The 18,998-nt window shown below is 37.3% G+C and overlaps 1 protein-coding gene across 1 annotated transcript in view; it reads left to right on the top strand.

Moving 5' to 3' along the window:
• Positions 1-18,998, top strand: part of DGKB (diacylglycerol kinase beta) — a 704,489-nt gene that overhangs the window by 167,343 nt on the left and 518,148 nt on the right. The window contains exon 6 of the mRNA XM_060020431.1: positions 13,931-14,071. Within this exon, the coding sequence (XP_059876414.1) occupies positions 13,931-14,071 (141 nt within the window). The remainder of the gene's footprint in view (positions 1-13,930; positions 14,072-18,998) is intronic.

An 18,998-nucleotide genomic window follows, 5' to 3' on the forward strand; every position in this document is an offset into this window, starting at 1 on the left:
TGACTGGAATATATATATATGCGTGTATATATATATGTATATATATATATATATAAAAATATATGTAGTCACAAGGAAGTTATGTAAAAACATAGTATTTAATATCATTTGTTCAAATTACCAATATACTTTCACATTTTTAGATTTGTAAACTCAGAACAGAGTTTAGATTTTTCTCTTAGATACTTAATTCAGTTTGTCACCATAGAGATGGTTGGTTCTCTCATTAGGTGTAGCTTTTTAGAGATGCCTAATGCATTACTACCTGTCACTAATTGTATCACTCTCCACACAGTCAGGAAAATAGAAATCTCACTATATTACTTTAGAAAATGTACAACAGGAAACTGGTTAAACAGTGTTGGAGAGTTGAAAAAGTGAAGATGAGCACTGAGACACAGAGGTAGAACCACAGGAAGCAGATGCCTCCCCTGTGTTGGAGTCTTCAAAACCCAGAAGCTTGGAAGGAGGACCTCTAGGAGCTGGGAGGCAGAGTTGGGGAGTGGGTGTTGCCTGGCAGGTCTCACTGTCAGACTGCTGTGGAGGGGATCCTTCCTGATTGGCTCTGATAGCTCAGGAGCTCAGGGAGGAGTGTGCAGCCCTGGAAGTCAGACCTCTTACAGCATCACCATGGTCTGTGCAGGACTGAATGCGGGAGCTCACTGGGCCTTCTTGGTGTGGCAGTAAGCTGCCACGAGACTAGAGCGCCTTGCTACTGGCACCAGATGCTGGGACGGTGAGATGCTGGAGAGATCTAACAGATAAGTGCAGGTAGACCAGCAGGAACTTGTCCCTTCTCCCTCCTCCCTTCTCTTGTCTCTCTAGTGCCCCCTGTGAACCCAACAGGTTTCTATCTGGCAATGGAGAAATATAGTCTACAGCAGTGTTTCCAAAACTCTTTGATCTCAGGACTCTTTTAGGCTCTTGAAAATTATTGAGGACCCCAAAATGCTCTTGTTTATATGGGTGATATTTATTTCTATTTACCATATTAAAGATGACACATTCTAGAAATTACAATGATCGTCCCCTCAGATGTTGACAAAAATAACATCTTTATGAAAAATGACTATTTTCAGAAACAAAAAAAAATTAGTGAGAAGATTGACATTATTTCACACTGTTGCAAATGACTAACATCCAACTTCATAGAAGACAGCTGAATAACCACATCCGCTGCTGTGTTGCCATATCATGTCAGGTAGCCCCTTGAAAAGTCCACTGTACACCCATGAGAGAATGAGAGTGAAAAAAGCAAATGATATCTCAGAATCATCACTGATAGCATTTTGACCTTACAGATCCCCTGAGAGGGGATTAAGTATCCCGTGGGAGCCTCTGGTCGAGACTTCCCGTCCTAGCGTCACAACATAGGATATCGAAGTGTGGGTAAAGAGGTGAGGAGAATTTTACTAATTAGCACTCTAATAAATAAAAAGCTTAAAACATATAATTAAGAAATAGGTGATTGAGCCAGAAACAAAACTTGGGCAATCTGATGAAGAGTCCACGCTATTAAGCCTTACGTTGTGCTGCTTCCCTTTCTGTTAATGGAGTAAAATATTTTTCCTTGAGCAATCACATGTTGGTCCAAGCTTTTTAAAACAGATGATCCCTTCAAAATATAGAGCAATTAATATGCTTATAACCTTTAACTACCCATCAAATACTTTTTGTTCCTGAAATGATTCCCCTTATACCATGAACTGAGAGGACTCCCCACACTTGCTGTTTTCTCTGAATGAGTTCCGTTTAGTTTGTCCTAAAGTGTGGTTTCAGAGCTTACAAGTGTTCTGGGCTGAAAATTTTTATATGAGACAGGTTTTTACTTGGATCTAGAAATGAAAACTTCTGTGTTCTCCACTTCATGCTATAAATGGATTGCATATTCCTTAGAAATAACAAAGTTGTCCCTTATTTAAATTTACATGAAGCAATACTGTCCTTGGGAAACACTGTCTTCTTTAAGAAGACAAATACTGTCTTGAGGAAGAAGGGGGAACATTTTTTGATATGTTGTCTCTCTGAGTCAACAGACTCAGACTAATTGTGTCACACTTGGAGGAAAGAGACAATCTAATTACTTTGGTAGTTTTATAAGAAATTCAAACCACAAACCCTCTTTTCTTCAGATAGCACATAGTAAGTACTACGTAGAAGATACCAAATTTACAAGGAGTAGAGATCAAACCATGTTTCAAAATGGGAAAAAAAAATAAGGAATAACAAATTGTACTTCTTTTGGGACAATCACACATCCTGCATAGACCTACTTGAAAGGAATTGTAAGATAGGCTGTGTAACCCTCATGCAGCAATAATAAATTAAACTGTGATGCCTTTTCAAAGCGTGGCCTCCACATTTTAAGACATAGGTGCATAGTGTCCTTTGTAAGACTGTTTCTCATCCTGTGTATTTTCAGAGTTACCTTTGATAGTGGTTTTTATTCTGGGAAATAAGGAACCCTGGACAGTAATAAAATTTTCAAGGCCTGGGGTAGCCTTGACTCAGAAACTGAAAGATAAATAGATTTTTATTCCTAGAAACTTGCTTTGCAATAATCTAAGTTATCTACGGAAGATGTATTTGTGGTTGAAAAAAATTACAAATTAATTTTGAATAGAGGTGCTATATAATCTGCTTTGTTTATCTGCTCTGAGAGTTCACATATTTCATTACCACATTACCATCAGGAATATGGTAGCCATTCTTGATTCTGTACATCAATTGAACAATATAGGTTTCTCAATAAGAAGACAAACTTTTTAAAAGGAAAAAAATGTTATTCTTGTCAATGAACAATGATCACATACTGGGTAAAAGTAAAGCATTTAGTTTTTATAGAATAAAACATTTAAAAATAATTATAAATAGGTATAAAAGTTATGAGTGTGTATGTAGTTGTGTTTTGTTGAACCTAATGATCCATCTGGCATTTCATGTAGTGGATTATGTATTGTTTTGGAACATTTTGTTTCCGTTAAGTGCCTCTTATCCCCTATTTAAATATAAGATGATTAATTCTGCTGTTCCCATGTTGGTCTTTTAGTTTTTAAATATATCCCCAATATACCATCTTTCCAGCTTTCTTATAACTTTTTCTGCTTCATTGTAAATCCCAAATCCCTAATCCTAAACCTCTCTGCTAGTCCAACAACCAATTTCCGATCTTACCTTCATCCCTAGAATCTATCACTTGAACCATTATCTTTACAGAAATGTTTAATTATTTGGAATCCTTTTTTTTTTTCCGCAAGTGGCTCACAAACCCTCAACCATGGATCACTATTATGATCCCATATTTCAGTCCCTGCTATTTGCACACTGAGCATAACCAGGGAGAAATCTCATAAATATGCATGCAGGTGGTTGTCACTACACATTCCTAACACCCAGTATTAACATGGCCTTAACACCTCTTCAGCTCTTAAAAAAATCTATTCTGAAAAGTATTTATTCTTGATACTGTCTCCTAGATCAATCAGGTTAAACTTTTTAAACCTCCTTTAGTTTATTGATCTTTCCCCTCACTCTCAACAGATGCCATTTTTTTCACATCATACAAAAAAACAGGTGCTGTCTAAAATAAAATGCTCAATTGTTTCCCACACAACCCAAAACGGTTTATTCAGCTCACAGAGAATGCATATTACTATATTCCAGATGGAGCCCTTCATCTGAGTGAGTGTTCCATAGGAGTCAAACTAAGTGGTTTGGAAAGTCAAATAATTATATTCTACCCAACTCTGCTTCTATTCCTATCTTCTTTCTGGTTGAAAGGAACCTGAGTATTTACCAATTTCCCTACCCTAAAATCTTGGACCCTTCCTACCCTTCACTGCCTCACTACTTAGGTTTAGTTAATCACAAAATGCTATTACTCGTTGTAACTTCTTCTCAAACATTCTGCCTCTGTCAGTTTGATACATCATTGTTTGTGTCCTAGACTATCAATTAGCATGACTCCCAGCCAGGCCCTGCCCTCCCATCTGGAAAATGTTCTTTCTAACACAGAAGCCTGATGATATTATTCATGGGTTCCCAAGTGCAGACTTTCACAATCACCTTGTGGAATGTTTTTTAAACCTTTATTTCCCAAGTAAACATAAATCCTTGATATTTAAAGCCGATTAAAGCAGAGTTACTTTGCTTTGAGGGTGGTGCAGGAGAGGTCTGAGTACAGGGAGTCCTAGTCACTCTGCCTTCCCCCTGCCTCTGGAGACACCCCCTCCTGAAGTGACCTTACGGAGACTCCAGGGCCTGGACAGTGCAGTTAAGAAGATGATAAAATCTGAGTTCCATAGCATTAAGCCAATGCCATGCAGCGTATAGAGTCTGCCTACCGTCCTCATTCTCTGTCTCCTTGCCCCATGCACCCAGATTCTTTTCATATCCAACTGTTTGCTGTGACTTAAAACCTGCTGTGCTTACTCAGGACTCCGGGCTTTTCTGCATGATGTACCCTCTGCCCTTATTTCACAGCAAAACCCAGCTCCTTCAGGTCTCAGCTAATGCTTCATTTTAATTCAAGAGCATATGCTGTGTACCATGCTATGGATGCAGTGATCAGTAAGATGGGATACCTAGAGAGTGTAGCTGGGAAGCAACCCTGTCACCCTTGTTAAAGTCCCACCATCTGCCTCTTGTAGATTAGCTGGGACATCCCTGCCTCTCTCCAAATCCCACCTTTGACAGTTGTCACACAGAAACTCCTGGAATTAACCCTCTTCAGCTAAATTGTTTTTCTTTTTGTGTAGGATAGCAATTAACAGCAGTTATTAATAACAATTACTTTCTCTAAGAATATGGCAATTAGAAGAGAATGTGATGTGATTTATTAACTGGTTCAGACACTCATACTATATATTCCTGTTGGGCTCCCCAGTGTCCAAAACATTGACTTTATAATAGGAACATCCTTTATTAACCATGGGTCAGTGTAAGAGTTTTTGTTATTTCTTATTAGTTGTTTTATAGCACACAAAGATCATGTAGTGAATTGACCAGTCGTACCATTTAATTATTCATTTTATTATTTCCTTAATTTATGCATCCAACCATTCATTTTTAAAAACACATTAATGTGCCAGGAATTCCACAAGAAAGCTGAGGATGCTTTAGAGTCAGGGAAAAAAACAGATAGGTGGTCAGTTTTACTACAATAAAGCAAGTGCTGTGCTGTATGTGTCAGGAGCATGTGACTGAGATTTTAACCATAAATTGAAATTATCCAGGTAGAGGTAGTGGGAGGGATGGGAAGGAGTGGATTAGAAGGGAGCTCCAAGAAGAGAAAGCAACATATACAATTTCTGTTTAAATCTTAAAATCATGTCCCATCAAAGGATAGTGCACAAACTTTAAGACATTCAATATTTATGCATTCAAAAATATTTATTGATCACTTACAATGTGCCAGGTACTATTCAAATTACTGGGAGTACATCAGTGAGCAAAACGGAGCTACCCCTCCCATAGTCATATACATTCTAGTGGTGAGAGAAAGACTCCTAAAAATAAAAATTTGTGGCACGTCAAATGGAATGAATGCTGTTGGCAAAAATGAATCAGATAGAAAGTGCAGGTCAAGGCTGAGGATGACTGAAAGTCCTAGGTTTCTCATGACTGACTGAAACTGGGATGAGGGTCATAAGGTCATTTTTGATGGTCCCAGAGTAGATAGTAGTCATGACCTTGGAAGTATTGGGCACAGCCTGGAGGTAGAGTTGGGGGAGCAATCCTGGCAGGATTAGAGTCCTGACTGCCTTCAGAGAGTGGAGGAAGGTAGACTTCTGGGGAGTCTTGAGAGATCTGGGGCTGTGCCTTGACTCAGTTGGGCTGGGACAGATGACATGACTGGAGGAGAGATGAGGTGGGTAGCCAGGACCCCATGGTAGAGAGTGTTGTCCATCATGCTATGTTTTGAATTTTATCCAGAAGAAATTGGAGAGCCATGAAAGGGATGTAAGCCAGAAAATAATTACACTGTCAGCGGTGTGGAAGCTATCATGAAGACAGATGAGGCTAAAGATATATAAAAAAGTTCCAGGACTTCCCTGGTGGCGCAGTGGTTGGGAGTCCGCCTGCCGATGCAGGGGATGCGGGTTCGTGCCCCGGTCCGGGAAGATCCCACATGCCGCGGAGTGGCTGGGCCCGTGAGCCATGGCTGCTGAGCCTGCGCGTCCGGAGCTTGTGCTCCGCAACGGGAGAGGCCACAACAGTGAGAGGCCTGCGTACCGCAAAAAAAAAAAAAAAGTCCCAAAGATATTTAAGATTGAGAATAATAAAAACTATCTCTGAAAAACTTCAGGTACTTTATCTTGGGTCCCCTCTCATTGCTCATTTGATGTGGCAATGGTTAGTGAATTCTGTGAAGCTACAATATCAGTAATGGTGTTTAGCTCTTTTCATGTTGTCTGTACAACCAGAGAGTCATACCACAGTGGCATTTTTTAGACAGAAAAGGAGAAACAATGCCCTTTTGTCCATAAGGAAGTTAATCAAGTTAAGAACAGAAAATTGTGCAATGAAAATGAAGTACTTAAACCTTTGGGAAAATGTTCTTTTGCCAAATGACCTTACTGAGTGTTCTTGCCAGGAAACACACTTCATTAACTGTGCTGAGAAGAAAGTATTACTCTTATCAGTACTGTTTTAAGGATAGTAAAAATGTGTGTGTGTCTGTGTGTGTGTGTGTGTGTGTGTGTGTGTGTGTAGTGTAAAGTAGCTTTATAGGCCTTTTGTGTCTAATAAGCTCCTTCAGTTTCCACCATGCAAACAAGGGCAGGCCAGGTTCCATAAAACACAAATTGAACAGAGTACAAGACTTATGTAGCTATGAGATGCGGAGATTCTGGGCACACAGTAGGGCATTTCAAATATATTTGTGCTTTTATCACTGTTGATATGCTTTATTGATAATAACAATTATAGTCTGTGCAGCTTATATACCTACATACAAATGCCCTAGAAATGAAGATACAAGAATTTCTATCCATTGGCCAATAAGCATTTATGTATGTCAGCCATTAAATTTTTTATGCCTCTATAGTACCAAATTCAGACTTCTAATCATCATTAGTAGTAGTAGTAATCTAAAAATTATTTTACTCCAATAAATTTTTTATCCTGAAACCCTGAAAGCCCTAAAAATCCTTCCCTGAAACCAGAGAAAACTCTGTAACTTCAAGGCTCCATTGATGATAAAATTACTGTCGGTAAAAGAAAAGTTTCTCCCAAATCTCCTCTTTAATTATTAAATGGGTTTGAATATACTGAACTTGATTATATAGGTTTCTTTATTGTTCTGTCTGAATATGCTAAGTAAAATTTTGGTTTTCAAAGTGTTCATTTTTGCTATTAAATTTATTGACCCAAAATAAAGGGGTTTTGTATTTTGAATTGCATCTTAATAATTACATATTAAATGATAGTGTTATCTTAAGATTTTTGCATAATATGTTAACAAATACTTATTTACAGTTTTTGAGATCCTCATGAGGGCAATAAGATATTTAGTACTTTACAGAGACTCATATCAATCATAATATTATTTAATTTGTGTTATGCTCTAAAAATACTTAGTAGCAAGCTAGAAAATGAGCTATGGTATTGAGCATTTGCTTTGATCTGCTAGAAGAAAAACCCTATGAAAATCGGAGTTTTCATCTCCTTTGTTCAGTACTTTATCTCCAATGCCTGGAACCTGGTTTTACATGCCTGGAACCTGGTTTTACATGCCTGGAACCTGGTTTTACATGACTAATATTAAAGGACCTTAATATTTATTTAGGTTTATGTTTATAAAGGATATGTTAGTTGTATACCTATTAAAAAACACAGTTAAGAAAAATCATTCATAATCCATTTCCCATAAGAAAATGCAGGTAAAGATTTGGTAAATATGTATTTTCGTGGGTGTATTAAGTGGATGGCCCAAGGACTGATCTGAATGGAAGATGAATTTAGAGCTCTCAGCCATGGCTAGGATTTCTAATTTCCTTCCAAAGGTTTATGAAATAATGTATGCACTCTCAAGAGTCTTGAAAACCAGACCCTTAAAACAAAAGGTCATTTATTGAGAGACAGGAGACAGATTTTTCTGCTTTATTTTTCTCTCTCTAGCCCCACAAAATTATACTTAAAGCATGAAATCCCACATCAGGCTGCCTTTTGAATTGTGGATGCACAACTGGTCTTTGTTTTCTCAAATGCGAAACGGAGATAAGAAGTATATGTATCTTACTGGGTATTGTGGGACTCAAAAACGTAATGCATTAGGTACCTTAGGAATGCCAACTTTTACCATTATTAATTAAACAGATCATTTTCCTGTGTTTTAGTTTGCAAACACAGGATAAAGGTCAAATTCAATATAGTTCTTTTTTTCCACTAAGATGTCATACATCCTGAAAGAATACAGTCAAATTTAAGGAGTATTACTGGGATTTCTTTTTAATGTGACAAATATACAAATTTTGGTAGCATGACTTCTTTTCATATATGGTGGCTTAATTCCCATGGTTAGGTATAGTCACGAAACAGAGTAATTCAACCAACTCTCAATTCTCTGCCTGTAGACAGTGTGTCACCTGCATTATGGTTGCCACCAGCCCAATGTAACTTTGAAATCTAAATTTAAGTTAGTTAACAATCAATTAAAACAATTCAGTTCTTCAGTCAAACGCCAGCCACATTTCATGTGTTCAACAACCATATGTGGTTAATACTACTATATTGAACAAGGTGTACATAGAACGTTTCTATCATTGAAGAACATTTTACTGGACAGGACTGATAGAGCAAGTCTTCCTTTTACTGCTTTTGAAAAGAGCTCAAAGTTTGGAGTTAGATGGCCTGTCTTCAACTCTGAACTCCTGGGATTGCTATGTGACTATCAGTAGTTTAGTATCTGATTTTCCACCCTTTTTTTTTTAAATTTTATTTTTTAACATCTTTATTGGAGTGTAATTGCTTTACAATGGTTTTCTCTCACAAATGGAATTGCAGGGTCAGTGTTGTTGGCACACAGCCAGGAGCCTTGCTCCTTTGCACAGTTTGTTCTGCTCCTAGAACATCACCCCCAAAGACCTGCTTCAAGCCTTGTTCCTTATAATTGCTTGTTTCAGGTTTTTGCCAGTGGCCAAAAAGATGAAACCCATATGATATTCTTAGAGGGATTTTGCTGGCCCTAGTCTCTTGTCAAGGACTGTATCCATTGCCTGTCCTCATTTTATGAGGAATCACAGTCTAGTTTACCCAGGCTATCTCATCTTGCTGCAGGTTTGTGTAAGCATAAAAAAATTGTTTTAAAATTATATTATTTTAAGACAAGCATAGTTAGAAGGTTGTCTAAAAATCATGAAATGTGTGATAATATGAAGTAACTGTTGTTATTCTTGGTTATCTGTGCTACTCATCATGACTATTAATATGAATGTTGGAAGTACGATATGTGACTACACTGTGTGACAAATTGCTTCATAAGCCTGTTAAATTTCTGCAAATTGAACCAGTATAAAAAAATGGAAAAACCAAATTGCCAGAGTGTTTTATTGCCTTATAAGTTTAGAATTTTAATTCGTATCATTATTTCATAGTAATAATAACAGTTTTGAATATTTCATTTTAATAGATGAAGGGAAACAGTGGAGATAAGGCTACCGTTTTCATTATCTGGAATGCAAGTGTTTGAAAATAAAATAAACTGGAGCAGAGGCAGTAATTGAACATGTACCCAAAACTGATTTGCTAACAATTGAACCTTGAGACTAGAATTAAAAGTATCTATTAGAATAAAACTTTTTAGGTCATTGTTTTAAGAAATGGAGTGTCTGTATTGGAATACAATGAAAATCGTGTGCTTGAAGAATGTGATAATCGTAGGCAATATTCAGTTTGACTAATGCTAACTCTTTTTTGTAGTTAAAACTTTGAAGAGAATAATGTTTATATATATATGTGTATATACATATATATAATCATCATAAAAACAGAAAAATGCCATTGAAGTACAAGATAATTATTCCTAATAAAACTAATAGGCTCTAATTACTTTGCCTATTTTTCACTTTATTTTGTACTTTGTTGTACCTTGTAATATATATTATATGTGTATAGGTATATATGGGTCACTTTTGTGGGGAAATATTTAAAGAAGCATAGCCTTGGGCAAGTCAGAGAACCTGCAAATTTGGATGTCAGTCACATGATCTTCAGAGCTATTGACCACTTGAGGCAAAAAAAAAAAACACAAAAACACATTGTGTTTTACCTAGCTTCATGTGCAGTTCCAATTCTAAAGAGAGTTTCACCGATGCTTGGATGGGTTAAAATGGCCTTTGTTAAAGGGAAGTAGACCTTTTCTTTAAATTATTTATTTATTTATTTATGGCTGTGTTGGGTCTTCGTTGCTGTGCGGGGGCTTCCTCTAGTTGTGGCAAGCGGGGGCTACGCTTCATTCTAGTGCGCGGGCTTCTCGTTGCGGTGGCTTGTTGCGGAGCATGGGATCTAGATGCGTGGACTTAAGTATCTGCAGCACGTGGGCTCAGTAGTTGTGGCTCGCAGGCTCTAGAGCACAGGCTCAGTAGTTGTGGCACATGGGTTTAGTTGCTCTGGGGCATGTAGGATCTTCCCGGACCAGGGCTCGAACCCGTGTCCCCTGCATTGGCAGATGGTTTCTTAACCACTGCACCACCAGGGAAGTCCCAAGGGAAGTAGACTTTTGAACCTCTTCTTCAGAGGCTATTACTGCTAAAGAGAAGTGTAAGATTCCATTTACCATCTCGTTTCCTTGAGGAGCTGCAGCCAAGAAACCAGGCTTGCTATGTCCTGTTTGCCAGTTACATGGTCTCGTGTGTGTCCTGTATAAGCCTTAGCACAAACTGCTTAAAAGGAAAAGGACTTTTCTTCTGGGAAGTGAACTTTCCTAGAGGGAGGTAAATACTGGGAAAGAGCTATAGCCAAGCTTAGGGACAGGAAAAAAAAAATTTGAAAGGGTTAGAATAGGGTGTAAAAACAACCTCTCTGAAGACAGATTGAGGCCCTAGGGTCTGCTCTCAAAATATTAAGTGAAAATATAAGGAAACATTTTCACCACTTAAGAGAAAGTGGGCTGATCTAGGGTAGGCGGTTAGGAGCTGAAACAAACCTATGAGCTTTTTCAACGCAACACGTCAAGATTTAGTGGTCCAGCTCTATAATTGTTTTGTTGTAAAGTAATTGTGGAAAAGCTCATTGACATTTTATTTTTCTTTCTCTGATGCACCCTATAAATCATTGCGAAAAGTATATGTTTTACCTCTCAAATTTAGCTGAAATTGCACTTAAGGAAAAACTGATTAGTTTTTCATTGTGTGTTGTCATACATGCCCATAATTTCTTTTTAAAATAACCTTTAAATTCTTTTAAATGTTAAACTATGACACAGTTCAGTGCATGCTACAACTTTTTGTTTACAACCTCTCATGAACAGAAAATGGCAAATAGTCAACTCATTTTGTCAAACAAAATAATTTTAGTATAGTAACGTTTCTTGTTCAAAAATAGTGTTAAGTTGAAATTATACATTAATGTTCATATTCAGTATGTACATTACATACAGGAAAGGCAAACAGAAATTTATGATACTCATATTTTCCAAATGTTTGTGTTTAATATTATGAAAATTGATAATGAAATACCATAACCTTTATTTTATATATACAAATGATCATAAGTGAATATATATAAGTGAAAATGTATACCTTTTGGCATTCTTTCAAATGAATGTGATGATACATGCTTTTTATTCTTGTTTTACGCTGAGTTTTTGTATAAAAGAGTTAAATCAAGCTGATTAAATCATTTCAGTACCATAAGCGGGGAGCATAGAAGAGAGGATTAGCTCATCAGGCAGGATGGGTTAGGTCATAGTTTATCCAACCATAATTCAAGGGCTGTGTTCTCCGAGTCTGGAAGTTATGGTCATGTGAAGGATCAGTGCCAAAATGTCTTTTATCATAAGTTGAAACTGCTTATTTCTGCAGCTGGCTAGGCTTTAGATGATTAGTTAGAATTAGTCAGGTATTTTCTTTTCAAAGCTCAGGATTGTCTTCTGTTCTCTGCCTTTGGTTTATAAAAGTGACTATGTTAGTTTGTATCAGATATACAGTGACACTTTTGTTAAGGGAGGAAATCCATTTATAATATGTGTATATATATATATATGTATCTTTTTCAATAACTATAAACAGAAGTGGAATCAATGTGAAGCATAGAGATGTATTTGAAATAAAGAAGACTTTGGTAAAAAAATGAAAGATGTAAAGCATTGTTTTTCAAACTGTCAATTGTGGCCCATGGTGGGTAATGAATTCAGTTTAAGGGGTCTTTGACAGAATTTTAAGAATGGAATAAAAAAGAAGAGAATAGGTTAACACAGAAAACATTGGCACAGTTATGAAACCTACTAGTGTGTGTGTGTGTGTGTGTGTGTGTTATTTGTGCTGGATTAAGATGTAAACTGTTTTTCTTACTTTTCCTTACTATTGGCCTTGAACAAAAATAATCTATAAGCTATTAGTGTAGAATAAAAAGGATAAAGTTGCTAGTTATGAAACGCTGGGCAGTTCATCTCCCTAAGCCTGTTTCTCATCTGTAAAATGGGATTAATGCAATCTCCCCTCACAGGGTTAATGGGAGAATTAACTGAAATGATACATGTTCAAGTGCCCAGCATGGTTCCTGCCACATAGTTTACATTCAATAAATGGTACATTTTATTAGTAGTAACATTGTGACTACTAAACTAATTAACTGCTGGCTTTTTAGCATGCATTAAATTATACTCCTGGATATCTTGAAATGGCTGAAGGAAATCACAGGTGTTCAATCAAAGTTATACATGGAAAGAGATAGACCAGAGCAAGAGATGTGGTCAGGTGGAGGTGTGCTGATGAATGCCAGATGAATGACAGGCTTGTAGAACTGTATTTGGTTAAGATTATTCCCTGCATTCCAGTAACTCCTGGTTAATTAGGAATCAAGTAGCCATTCAGCCCATCAGCCATCTAACCCACATACCTTTTATATGGCCAAATAGACCTCAAAGGATAATTGGGGTTTACGGTGAGGTCTTGTCAGATACATATGATCTGGTTTCAGATACTTCTCTGTAAGATGGAACTATTTATTGTGAAAGAGTTTCGATTTAATTATCAGATACTCTGCAGTCGTCAGCTGTTGTGAACAGATATTCAGGTTCTCTACCCTTGTCTTGGAATAGGCACAATGAATGGATGTAATAAATAAAGTATGGACCATATTAAAACCAAACTACAGTTGTATGTTCTTACCTCTCTAATTAAATCTGTCATGTTTATCCAGATTTTTGTTTATGTTCACTTTCTCTCTTATTCATGGGCAGATTCCTTGATGGCAAAAAGGATGTCTTATTCACGGTGCTGGCAACCGTTTGACATAAATACATGTTATTATGTATGAATGATTCCTGACCATCAATATATAAATCATATTGGGACAGACTCACATTTCTTCAGTTTTTTGTGAAAGACCATTTTTCAGTCGTCCCAGCTGATTCACAGCTGTCGCTGCCTAAGGCAGAGAAAAGTGGAATAGGAAAGTAGTTCTTCATGCTTTGAAATCTGTCTACCAACTAACTCTGGGCGATAGGATTCTGGCCCAAACACCATCCAGTGAGTAGGCAGAGCAGTCCCTATGTCCCCAAATCCCAAAGGACTCTCCATTACTTAAAAGAATCATAGAATGTCTGTCTCTGTTATACTAGAGACCGAAGAATTTGGTTATTTCACGCCTCAGAAGTACACAGTTTCTCTACATGGTCTAGGCATTATCTCTCTATTTCCTTTGTTGGCTTTTGTTTGAGAGCACTGTGAATATTTTTAAGTATATGAAGACAAATCTTTTTTTCCAGGTCTGAGAATGAATAAAGGTGCCATCACCTCTCCCCGTACCTCTCCAGCAAATACGTGTTCCCCAGAAGTAATCCACCTGAAGGATATTGTCTGTTACCTGTCTCTCCTTGAAAGAGGAAGACCTGAGGATAAACTGGAGTGTATGTGTTTCTTCATTTAGTTTACTTATCACGGTTGGGGTGGGGGGATAGGACTGGATATTGACAAACTTAAAATTGTATATACTGTGGTTGTTTACATTCTTATTAAGTAACGTGACCTTGGTTAATAATTATAAAAAAATCCTCCAATTGAAAATCAGACAATTAAAAGATACTAAGAATCTATCAATTTTAGGTTATTATTGATCAAGGTCCATTTATTACTGAGTATTTCTTGAGCATGTTTATCAATTGATGGTTTTTGTTTTTGAATTTGCTCAGTTTGGTAACCAGACGATATTGAAAAGTATCCTTTGTGTTGTTTTGAAAATACACTTATTTCTAGTATGTAGGAGGTCTTCCCATTAAGCAGAAAAAGGGTTCACTATCCACAGGCAACCTGAGCCTTTCTCTCTGGAAATCTTCCTTGAAACCTTCTGCACTAACTTTCGTTGCCGTGGACAAATAATTTCTTAAATGCCAAGCATGAGAGTTTCATTTCTAGAAGTTGACTGAATATTATAAATAATTAAACAATAGCTTTTTTTTCTTTTACCATGTAGCAGGCGTTTCAGATAGAGAATTTCAATCTAGTTGAAAGGAAATAAGTGCTCTCTTTAATAAAATACAGTAACTGAGCTCTCTCTGGTGGCAAACTGTACTCATTGCAAGGCAAGAAAATATTTTTCAAACCTTTACTGCAAGCCCCGTCATTTAATAATCTATTCTATCTCCAAAGCCCTTGCTAAATACAGAGCTGGTGGTTTGTTCAATAAGCTGATTAACCTGATTGTATTAGATATCATTAAAATGAATTAAATTTTTTTTGCTACTGAAATGATAGTAAAGATAATGAATCCTAAATTTGACATTTCTAAAGTAAATGTAGAGTATTGTGACACCTCAGAATTATGACTGGGTAGCATGTTTAGTTTAACAGTAACTTTCGATAATATTTCTCTTACTAATAAAGAATTTAATGTAATATGATTATTTAATAGTAACACCTGCTTAAGTTATGAATAAACCATATTAACATCATTCTTTAAATACATATTTATTAGTTCTAAATGTTGAATATTTGCATTTCAAGATTTATTTGTTTTCCTAAGAACCTACAGAAATCTCTCTCATTCCAAAATAAATATTAACGTTTAGTGAATTTTTATTGAAGTAATGGCCAGAGAGAAAGTTTTCTCAGGTGTTATTAGGACTGTGTTTGGGATGATTTTAAAAATACAAAGATTCGGGCTTCCCTGGTGGCGCAGTGGTTGAGAGTCCGCCTGCTGATGCAGGGGACACGGGTTTGTGCCCCGGTCCGGGAGGATCCCACATGCCGCGGAGCGACTAGGCCCGTGAGCCATGGCCCCTGAGCCTGTGTGTCCGGAGCCTGTGCTTCGCAACGGGAGAGGCCACAACAGTGAGAAGCCCGCGTACCGCAAAAAAACAAAACAAAACAAAGATTCTATTCCAGGTCTGAGAATAAATAAAGACACCATTACTTCTCCCCAACATGGTCTTTGTGATCCAGTTTAATTATTTTTAGGTCAACTGCAAGTATTTTGTTTTTAAGGTAGAATTCCTAAGAGGTATGTTGTAAGTTCTCAGTGTGAATCTGTGTCTCAGCAGTCCTCGTCCACAGTTGCCAGCCATAATGTTAACCCGCGAGTGATTCAGAAACACTTGATGAATCAAGTTGAACCTGACCTGCCACTTACCTCTCTTCAGTGTTATCAATCTCCTTCCCTCGGTTCTTTAAGTTTTCCAGCTCTTTTTCGAGCTTATACCATTCATTTCTTTAGACTTCCTGCATAGACAGACTTGTTACCACCTGGCATTACTTCTGTGATTTTCACCAGACTCTTGAAAGAAAATGCATTTCAATTTCAGAAACTCATTAAGGTTCTAGCTCTGTTCTAGTTTTCTTCTCTACTCTCCTCAAGTGTGGAGGACCTTAACCTGGTCCTTACTCATCTGGAGCTTGTGTTTGTTGGTTTGTTTTCTAAATGCCAGGCTTTTTCCTACATCAGTTAAATCAGAATCCATTTCTTTCGCCCAGCTTCTTAGCTATGTACTTATACATTTTTCCCTTCTACAGTTGCGCGTTTACAAATTCCTAACATTCATATAGTATATTATAGTTATAGATTCTAAAATTTTTTCAATGTCTTTAAAGAAATCTAATGGTTGTTCATTTAATATATATTTCCAAAATGGTTATGACTTATTAAACATAATATATACTAGAGGAAAGAAGAGAAGAAAATAATTAAAATTAACACAGAAGTAGATATAATCAAGCATCTAATATAGTTAACTTTTGCAGGTGAGTGATGTTTTTGAATCTCAATTTCTAAGCAGCTAAGCAGAAAGGAGTACAGACATGTTGTCTTAGGCCAGAGGTTCTTGAACTTTATCGCACATAAGAATCACCTGCAGGGCTTACGAACACACAGCTTGCTCTGCCCCAACTTGAGTATATGTGATTCAGCAAGCCTGGAATAGGACTTCAGAGTTTTCATTTCAGGTCATGCTGATGTTGCAGGGACCACATTTTGAGAAGCATTGGTTTATGCAGTTCCTTCAGTCCAATGAAAACACACACACACACACACACACACATAATTCATCTGAAACTACAATTGTTCTTGGAATTGATGGTGGCATTATTTGATACGTTCTTTTACCTGGGTTATTAGATAAATTAATGACATGTTTTAAATATTTTTTCCCCAAAAAACAATGTTTTATAAATCTATTCAGTGCTTACTGCCCCTTCTAATCTCCCCCACCTCTCTTTTCTGCCAGGCATTTACAAAATGTTTAGAATAAAGCATTCTTTTTTCATTGAAAGGAAACTAACAAACAAACGCTTTTGAACTTTCCACTGATTATATGCCATTTCTTCAACTTGCTTTCCTTCACTCAGTCTTTGACTCAATCCTAATGCCTCCCTGTGGTCTTTGCCAGTGCTGAGGCCCTGTCAAGTAGAAGGTATTTATTTACCTGTTCCCACGAACCCTTGGAAAGTATGTGTGCGTGCATGTGTGTATGTCCTGAAGTTGTGGAGGAATTCTGTTTTTGTCTTGGTGGAAGTTACCAACCATCGAGGTGCATAGATAAGAATATTGTACCAGGTCTGGTTTGCCCTCTTCACCTTAAGCCCACTACAGTACTTTATGGAGGGCCATTCAATACATCCCTCTTTGAGTCTCCTTAGATTCCTCAAATACTGTGACCTCAACTCCATTTTATTTCAGTCACCCACTTTTGTTGCAATACCCCAAGTCTTTTAATTCCCAAAGACTGCTCTTATTCTATAAATTTAAATTCTAGTATTTTGCTTTGACCACAGCCTAAGCTCACGTAACTTTTTACTTTTCTGCTTTGAGTTTAAATATAGCATAACACAGTACGCAGGAGCCTGGACCCTTCACTTCACTAACTGAATGAATCTTAGCTTTGACCCTTACTATCTGAGTGACCCAGGCACATTGTTAAAACCTCTCAGGCCTCAGCTTCCCCAGCTGTAAAATTGGGATCATAATAATGTCTATCTTGTATGTTTGCTATGAGAATTAAATGAACCAATATTTGCTCACATAAATTCCTTCACATTTATGTGAATGTTAAATGAAATAAAAGTAAGTTAATGGGCTTCCCTGGTGGCGCAGTGGTTGAGAGTCCGCCTGCCGATGCAGGGGACACGGGTTCGTGCCCCGGTTTGGGAAGATCCCACATGCCGCGGCTGGGCCCGTGAGCCATGGCCGCTGAGCCTGCGCGTCTGGAGCCTGTGCTCCGCAACGGGAGAGGCCACAACAGTGAGAGGCCCGCGTACCGCAAAAAAAAAAAAAAAAAAGTAAGTTAAGAATTCTTGCCCCTTGACCGCTTCACTTCCTCCTAAACTTGCTTGCTGCTTTTGGGCCTCCCACCCCTTCAAATGTAGACTGACCCCGTAATTCGTGAGGTCAATCATTCCTTCTCACTTAGTTTTGAACATCCAATTTATTTGCTCATATACTGAGCTGCCAGAGATTTTGTGAAATGATAATATAATTCTGTGGATTAGAACTCTTCTCAAAACCTCAGCTGGCCTTCAGTGCCTTCAGTGTTTCTCTGGTCATTGACTTCTCCTAGTTAAAAGTTCATTCAGATGCTTTGTTACTTCAAACACCTACTTAATTAATCATCATCTCACTCATTAGCTGTAAATTCTTATAGCTTTCTCTCATGTTGCCTAAAACTTGTCAACTTCTATACCTGTTCTTTCCTCTTCTTCTGACTCAGGAAGCATGTGTCCCTTTTGTAGTTCCCTCTTGAATAATACATCAAAGTAAGTCCTTAACTTAGCATCCATAAACTAATCTGGCTCCACAATTTGACCCCAGCCTACTTGGCCAGTCTTGCATTTGGCTATGACCTGCACAAAAAAGTCCCAGTCATATGAATCTACTTTTTAATTATCAGACAAACCCTGAACTTTTCCACCTTCATGCCTTTGCTTATAATGTGCATTTGCTAGGGGTGTATATCTTTCCCAGTGTATATCAGATCCAGTCCAGTCTACACTTGAAGCCTAAGCTCACATCATGAGTCCTCTTGCCATCTCTAATCAGATTATTTTACTCTCCTTCCTTGTACCATTGCACTGTGTGTAACTTCCCACTCTAGCACCTACCACTTATATATGTGTGTTTTTCAAAAGATAGATGCTCAATAAATGCTAGTTAAATGGAACTGTATTGAAGTCTATGGGTGCTTGACAAGAGGAAGATAATGTGAATTATTGAAGGCATCAAATATTACTAATTTTATACTTTTATTTAAAAGTATAAATGTGGCATTCACATTGGGATTAGAGTTTATCAAATTATTAATGACTTAGCTAGAATAAGTTAGCTTACAGTTACTGAAAATATATCACTAA

This window comes from Delphinus delphis, chromosome 9 (assembly GCF_949987515.2).
Source record: "Delphinus delphis chromosome 9, mDelDel1.2, whole genome shotgun sequence".
Lineage (NCBI taxonomy): Eukaryota > Metazoa > Chordata > Mammalia > Artiodactyla > Delphinidae > Delphinus > Delphinus delphis.